Below are 8,326 nucleotides of genomic sequence, written 5' to 3'. Positions count from 1 at the left end.
ATGCTGCTGTCTATCTTTTGGAGAGGTATTTGTAGAGGGATGTTAACACCAAGAAAATTACAGTCACTTGAACCAAGTGCTTCAGATGAGTCTGAAGAGACAAGCACCTAAATCTACAAGCAAGTAAAAGAAAATAGATTATTTGGGAAAAAAGAATGGTTGAGAAAAGACTAGGACAGCAACCATGATTGCTGCATTGGCTGCAAATTAATAATCTACATGATCACAACAGCAATCACCTGAAATAGAAATGAAATCAGATTTAAACAGTTACATGATTAAAGCCTCTGCATTTCTTGTGCCATTTTAATGGAAAACATTGCGCTTCTGCATATTTACAGTCTTCAAGTAAGTGTAAAAGTATCATTTGGCAGCAAAATCAACATTTATGTGCTTTTCAGTCTCCAGATTGGCTAAGAGTTCTCCTTTTTTTTCTAACTCACAGACATGGGTAAAGAGGCAAGCTACCAAGACTGCTCTCAACACTAAAGCCCCTTGACCTCAAATGAATAAGATTGCTAGGCAATCAGTACTCCAAAATAAAATAATAGCTGAAAATGTACTAGACTAATTTTCCACTGACCAGTGCTTGCATTTGAATATCACAGGTGAGTTAAAAACTGCTTAGACAGATGGTCCCAAAATATACCAATCAATGTCCTGAACACTGGGCAACAAATGGAGTTTGGGAATAATTTTTTTCGTATCTCCACTGCTAACAGGAATATTAATACAGAATACATCACCCACAGATTTCCAGATTTTAGTAAACTGAGGAGATGAATGGTGGACAGACTAAAGAGCAGAGATTTGATCCAGAGGGATACTGGGAGACCAAAATTAACACCTGGCCATCATCCATGAACAAACAAGTTTCTCCATATTGCTCACATGCTAATTCGATGAACTAGAAAGAATCAAAGAAATGCTTCTTCCAAAGACATCTGTGCATTGGATGTAGAAGTACATTGCATTATTTTAATCATTTTGGTGAGTATTTTGAGTGTTGGGTGGAATTTACAGCTGCTGTAACACAGGGAGTTGATGCAGGCTACATCTCATAGAAAGCTTCCAAAGTTTAATTGCCTGGCTCTTTTTTTCATTTCCAAATCAGCGTGCTAAAATATACTACAGTGTTTTTACTGTGTTATACATTTGAGGTTTTGAATGCACAGAAAAACTTGATGTGAGCACTTGATCTGATCTGAGCTCTTCTGTGAATTATGCTTGTGCACGTAAATGCAGCATCACCCTTTGCACAGTACCAGCACCCTTGCACAGCTCTGAGGGACCGATTAAGTGTTAATAATCTTGTTTCTTTGGCTCCTCCTTCTACCCAGCTTCACACAGCTGCTCCTCTATTTCCAGTTGCAGATGTTCAAGTGTTAAGTATTATCTCTGTGCTTGAGTAACGTGGTCATGGGATTCAAAGAGATCTCATGCTATACATTTGAGCAAGAAAAGGGCTTGTGTGAACTCACTCTACCTTTCTTTTTTCTCCCATAGTGGACCTGTGCAGCCTGCTCACAGCTCTGCCTGTCTACCTGTATTACTACTGGGATTTTATCTACTCATTATTGATTTCGATGAATGCTTTCTTCCGACTTTCAAAGTCAACATCCAGAGGATAATTCTGCTGTCAAAAATGTTGTGAGGTGGATATGACTGTAATCCTATCTGAGGGCTGGGTGTAGAAAAGCAGCTGCAAACAGAGCATAGAACATGGGGGGAATTGTGTAGGAGGAAATTTTAAAACAGATACTTTTAAAGACTGGTCAAAATAATAATTTGTATCATATGTTAAAAGGGGAGGTTGGTATCAAAGCTTTGTTGATGGTTCATTTCTCTTAAGAGATGGAGCTAATATTAGTATATTAGTTATCAGTTTATAGTTTTCTGCAGCCATGGCTGGTTTTCCATGGCAAAAAGCTTGACAGCCACCCCTTTTGAAAGAAATGTTTGCTCAGCTTTAGTTTTAAAATTTAAGAAACAATTTAGGCAATGTTTGTTAGACGATATTCCTGTTATCTATCACTTAAAAAATTGTAATATTAGCAAATTCTCAGACATGACTCCTTGAATGATTTTAACATTATGTTGTTTGTTTTTTATTAAATGGGAGCCAGAGACATGTATCCATCTTTTACTGTAGAAGTAGTTAGATGTACATACATCATCTGTCATTTAAAAATTGCTCATACAGCTTGTTTCACCTTTTAATTAGAGCAGGCTAATGTACCTCAGCTCTTCAGAGCTCCAGGTAAGTTGCTAAACTATCTTAAATTTGCTGCTTTTTGCTGCTTTTCTGCAGAAATTTGGAGGTGAGTAATGGCTGTGAGTGGGGAAAAAAATTTGCTTTTCTTTCTTTTATTATAACCAATATTGCATTTTTATGACCACATCCAGAGAAAAATCAAGCATGAACCATTGTCTCGATAACTTCTGGATGAAGAGAGTAAATGGAAAGATAAATGGGGACGAGAACAGAGATAACGCGCAGAGAAAGGGAGGACCCAGAAGTGGAATAGGCAGACAGACAACTGGGACAAATGAGGCAGTATTCTGTGGAAGTAGCTTCTCTCTATTCTTGTCAGTCTTGACTTCTTTAGCTCCACCTGTATAGGTGAGGGGGAGAGACCCCTGTGTCATGGGCACTTCCAGCATAAGTTCATGAAGGAAGGGGTGCCGAGTGTCTGGCTCCCTGGGATAACTTAAAGATTACACATTTCTGGCTGCAGGTGTAGAAAAATATACTTTATCTGGGGAAATGCTGTTCTCCCACCTCAGTCTTTATACAATTTTTCTCACTGCTCTCACACAGTAGCTATGCGCTTTAAGGGCTGAGTGTGCAAGTCCTTTCTGTGGCAGGAGATAGTGCATGCTGTATACTGGCCCAGGGATCAGTAACTAGATAACAAATCTTTCTGAATTCTGGCTTGCATTATGTCTTGATAGGAAATCAGATCTCACCCTTTCAGTAGCAAAATATTTCATTGCAAACAGGTTGTTGGTAAATGATGTTTACCAAACTGGTAAATGTGCAATTTCCTGTGCTGCAAATTATTTTGTTTGTTTTTGTTGTTTATGTTTCAGTTTTATGAAGCAATCTGTCTCAGGAAGGGCCTAGAAAGAATTGATTGAAGCTTTTCTTCTAATGTAGGTCTTCATAACTGTAGGTCTATAACAAATCCAAATGTGAAAGTAAAATCACACTACACCCCAGTTCTGAGATGTTGAATACAGATAGTTGTGCTTCTGTATGCATGTTGTATTCTAGTACCTCTTTATAGCTGTTCACTTTAAAGCCAACTAATGCACAGAGGACAAATAAAGTTTGAGAGTTGGTAGGAAATAAACTCTTGCACCAGATACAAATCCCTCCATACCTTTCCAGTAGCTGACTTGAAATGTTCATTCAAATAATTTCCTTGCAAACTTTACTCTTGGGTGCAGTGGCTGACTTTTCTATAGCCTCCATATCTTTAAAATTTTTCTGTATTTCAGGCTTTGTTGAATGTATTTGTTTTTCATTCCTCAGTTGCAATGCTTGAAGAAGTAACAGCAAAATTATTGTGCCTCTTCATATTCCTTTGGCATTGTTCTCTTCTCAAGGGCTTTCCTTGACAGCCCATATGGACCTCTAGGAGATTTATTATTGCCTTTGTGTCATTACCGTTGTACAAGCTCCATTTCCTACTGGTTGCAACTTTGTCTCTTGTTGCTTTCCTTCACCTATTCTAAATACTGATTTTTATTTTGTCTTAATTCTTGATGGTGGCAGGTTCTTCTGCAACCAACTCCTTCATCTTTTCCTTCCTGAAAATAAGATCATGAAGAAGGATATTACCTGGCATGAACTACTTTCTTTAGGACAGTTTATTAAGCCGTTTGGGACTTTGGCTCATGTTGGTTTCTATTCTTAGATTGTCTCCATTTCTTTAAAATTACAAGGAGCTTAGAGAACATAGGGCAAACTTGTAACACATCTTACAAGTGAACAGTTATGGCATAGAAAAATTAGCAAGGCAAAGGAAACTTGGAAGAGTGAACCAAGAGGAAATATGTAGTCTTGCTCCCTTTCCCTCTTTTTATTTTGCCACACATACAAGGCAGAGCAACTTTGTGCCACAGAAGGAACAAGAGTAAATCACAGCAAATCAGTCTTCGATCATGTAGTGAGAAATAAAAAGCTGTCAGTTCAGCTGCTGGAATTCTGTAAGATTGTTAGTACAGTTCTGTAAGTCTGCTAATTAAAAAACTGCTCAAATATTATTCTCAGAAGTTAAAGAAAGGACATAAAGCTCTGGTAGTCTGCTTTCCTGCTGTTACTGGTAGCTTGTGCTGCATCTGCAGCTACTGTGCCATGTGATGTTTCAGAGAGGCTCGGAATCAGCCCCCCTCCACTTGCTGCAGCTCCTGAGTCCCATTGGCTGGAAGGCAAAGCAGAGGCAGGGAGTGCCCTGAATATTTTTCTCTTCCACACACTGTAAAAGAGGCAGCCAGCATGCACTATCTGACAACGAGACTGGCACTTGCAGTTTGAAATTAGTTCCTTCTCTGCAGCAGTGACTTGGGCATTTTATGCTTGCCTCTCTTCAATGGAAAGCAACAAAAAAGCCTTGCAGCATACCAGTGAACTAAAGAGGAACTGACCATAGGGGAGAATCTGATGCAAACATAGAGACTCTTGGGACTCTCTGACATAAATCATCAAGGTAAATGTGAAGATGATCAGAAACTGTGTCTGTGAGAGTGTAAACTAGTATTTCTGAGTCTGAAACCTGATTTTGTCACAGCGCTGTCTGCCTTGGTCCTAGCTTATTTTGCTTTTTCACCCAAGCTGAAAAGCCAAAGATGGTTTTCAAAGGAATGCAGAAGGAACAGGAGTTTTAAAAGAAGGAAGCTGAAAGGGAATCTCCGTAAGATGAATTTCACCCATCACCGTGGGACTCTACAGCATCTGTATTTCTGGAACCACAGCTACAGACTGCATGGAGGTGCCAGTGAGCCCAATGCGAAGGGCTACTCCTCGGGAGGCTGCTACGAGCAACTCTTTGTATCCCCTGAAGTGTTTGTGACTCTGGGCATCATCAGCTTGCTGGAGAATGTCTTGGTCATTGTGGCAATAGCCAAGAACAAGAACCTCCATTCACCTATGTACTTCTTCATCTGTAGCTTGGCAGTGGCTGATATGCTAGTGAGTGTATCTAATGGATCAGAAACCATTGTCATCACGCTGCTTAACAATACAGATACGGATGCACAGAGCTTTACCATAAACATTGACAATGTCATTGACTCAGTGATATGCAGTTCCTTGCTTGCATCAATTTGCAGTCTTCTCTCAATAGCAGTGGACAGGTACTTTACTATCTTTTATGCTCTCCAGTACCATAATATCATGACAGTGAAGCGTGTAGGGGCCATTATCACATGCATCTGGGCTACTTGCACTGTCTCAGGCATTTTATTCATCATTTACTCTGACAGCAGTGTTGTCATCATCTGCCTTATTAGCATGTTCTTCACTATGCTCATTCTCATGGCATCCCTCTATGTCCACATGTTTATGATGGCTCGGATACATATAAAAAAGATTGCTGTTCTTCCAGGAACTGGCCCTATTCGTCAAGGGGCCAACATGAAAGGGGCCATCACTCTCACCATCCTGATTGGAGTTTTTGTTGTGTGTTGGGCTCCATTTTTCCTGCACCTGATTTTCTACATCTCCTGCCCTTACAACCCTTACTGTGTGTGCTTCATGTCCCACTTTAACTTCTACCTCATTCTCATTATGTGCAATTCCATCATTGATCCACTTATCTATGCATTCCGGAGTCAGGAGCTCAGGAAAACATTCAAAGAGATTATATGCTGTTATAGTCTGAGAGGGTTTTGTGATTTCCCTGGCAAATATTGAGCAAAATGGATGGATATGTTACTGTGTACACAACATGCAGCACAGATTTCCAAGCCTTCACATCCTCTTTCTCAGCAGAATTTGATTTAAATCTTTAAAAGTGAGCACCTCTTTCTGTCTCCCCTCCCTCTCATTCTTGTGTCCCACTCTCATGTCATTCATATTTCTGTATAATGTTTGTGATGCCTACAGTTTGTAATTTATTTGTCTGGAAAGAGAAGTAGCATTTCATACCAGTCTGTAAGAGGCAAATAAATGTAATTATTAATGTGATTAATGTGAAATGCTAACAAACATGAGCATCTGTATATTTCAACTGCTGACAAAATAAATAACTTGCCTGCTTTACAGAACATATTGATTGATACCATTCCTTATTCTGTTGAAGTAATTATGGTTATCCACAACATTATATACAACTTAAAATAGAACACATGCTTCCATATTAGTAGATTAGAGGTTCTCTGGAATTAGAAAACAAATTTTTCAGAAAGCTTAGTGAAACCAACAAGTTGTATTTATTAATTTTGAACCCTTTTTGTTCTACTCACAGCACCAATTCTGTTTATTGTTAGAGTTATTGCCCACAGGAACAAGATTTTTCAAACACTTGCTACACAGACTTTGGGCTTTGGGCTGGGTTTTTGTTCTAGATAATGATTGCAGTATGTTTGAGAGTACCTTTTTGCAAAGTTTGAATTACTCCCTGGAGCATCCGTTAGCCATGGATACATTTGCTACAGTGGCATCCAGGCAGACTGGCTCCCTCCATTTAGCCATGAAGCAGTTACAGTATTAACTTTGACAGTGCCAGCAGCAGTGTAAAGAGTCACTGATTTACCTGATGAAGAGTTCAGTTTTAACATTCAGTCCTTGTTCTGAGGGGCTGTGGGGAACAAGGAGGCTATGCTTCAAATGAAAATATAACCTTGTTGGAAACAAGCTGCCCTTTATTTTGAAGTGTGGTGTTAGCAGATGGGATCCACTGCCAGTATCTTTACACAGGACACAAGGCATGTATTAATTCGATCTGAGCACTTCAGGCTATACTGTGGATCATACGGGCTTTGCAAGGGAAATACTATCCCATGGAAAGAGAGCCGACTGATGAGTCTGGTTACTCCTGCTCTGGATCTGGAAGCCCTATGTGCTGCTGCTGCTGCTTGAATACAATTCACTTTTACAGGCATCTAACTGATGTGTTATCAATTTCATACTAAATCACCACTCTCTCCATGGGTTATAATAGGGACCTCAGGTCCCTGGTATTAGCACTTTCAGAGGAATTTAAAGTATGAGTACATTGGATTCTGTAAGATGTCCCTTACTATCAGCTTCTATGTAAGGACACAATAAAATTAATATATTTATTCCCAGTAAGTATAAAACATAGTGGAAACTTGTAGAAGATCTAGCAATTTCAGATTTAAAAACTCAAAATTAAAGGTACAGCACAACTCAGGATTTAATCCCAAATGCTTGATTTTACCGAGGTGAACTATTAATAAATTAAAAATAGGATGAACTTTTCTATCAATTTTCTTGGAAATAGCTTGTTTCCTCAAGCTGCTTATTAAACAAAAACATTAAACTTCATTAAACAAAAGCATACAATGAAAAGCTTTAAAAAGAGACTAATATTTACTACCTGATATTCTCCAGACAGAAGCTGATCTTTCAGTTGTGGGTAACTTTTCAGCATATTATAAAATTGTGACAAAATTTGGTCCTCTGTTACAGACCATGAAAGACTTAAGGGGGGGTCTCCTGGATATCAGGAAAAAATCCTTTACAGAGAGAGACATCAGGCATTGGAATGGGCAGCCCAGAGAGGTGGTGGATTCACCATCCCTGTGGATTTTTAAACGCAGATTGGACGTGGCACTGGGTGCCATGATCTAGTAAACGGACTAGAGTTGGACCAAGGGTTGGACTTGATGATCTTGGAGGTCTTTTCCAACCCAATCGATTCTATGATTCTATATTCAGTGCAGGAGACAGCATTTCCAGGGGATGTTCACCTAGACCCTAAAACATCTTTTAGTGAGAGATTAATCATTAAACAAAGTACTTACATGCTTTAATGGAAAAAATGAAGATAATTTTCTCTTTGCCTCTACATTCAAATAAAGAGATCTATAAATTACATAAGCTACATTTCCTACTGACAAGATAGCAAGAAAAACAAAAAGCTAAGGCATGACAGGGTTTTTTATGAACATGAGGAGGTCTGAAATGCTGACAATACAGACCATAAAAGAGAAGAAGGGCAAATGGCTGTGGAGAGGCTCTGAAGAGAAAGGCTGAGCACACTTCGTGGAGACAGATGGGCATCATGAGCACCCTTAAAAAATACCTTTCTGTTTGGATTTCTGGTGGAGTTTTTATAGCTCTCTTTTACTCAAG

At 39.1% G+C, this 8,326-nt stretch overlaps 1 protein-coding gene and 1 long non-coding RNA gene across 2 annotated transcripts in view; both read left to right on the top strand.

The window, feature by feature from the left end:
* Window positions 1-294: 294 nt before the first annotated feature.
* Window positions 295-8,326, top strand: part of LOC139670849 (uncharacterized) — a 103,417-nt gene continuing 95,385 nt past the window's right edge. Inside the window, exons 1-2 of the long non-coding RNA XR_011697587.1 lie at window positions 295-608; window positions 723-990. This is a non-coding gene — a long non-coding RNA (uncharacterized lncRNA). The remainder of the gene's footprint in view (window positions 609-722; window positions 991-8,326) is intronic.
* MC4R (melanocortin 4 receptor) lies at window positions 3,083-6,320 on the top strand. Its single transcript, XM_071552993.1, has one exon. The coding sequence runs from the start codon at window positions 4,925-4,927 to the stop codon at window positions 5,918-5,920; it is 996 nt and encodes a 331-aa protein (XP_071409094.1). The 5' UTR covers window positions 3,083-4,924; the 3' UTR covers window positions 5,921-6,320.

The sequence above is a fragment of the Pithys albifrons genome, chromosome 4 (genome assembly GCF_047495875.1).
Source record: "Pithys albifrons albifrons isolate INPA30051 chromosome 4, PitAlb_v1, whole genome shotgun sequence".
NCBI lineage: Eukaryota > Metazoa > Chordata > Aves > Passeriformes > Thamnophilidae > Pithys > Pithys albifrons.
Note: the sequence above shows the minus strand (reverse complement) of the source record. Positions and strands in the feature narration are given on the sequence as shown.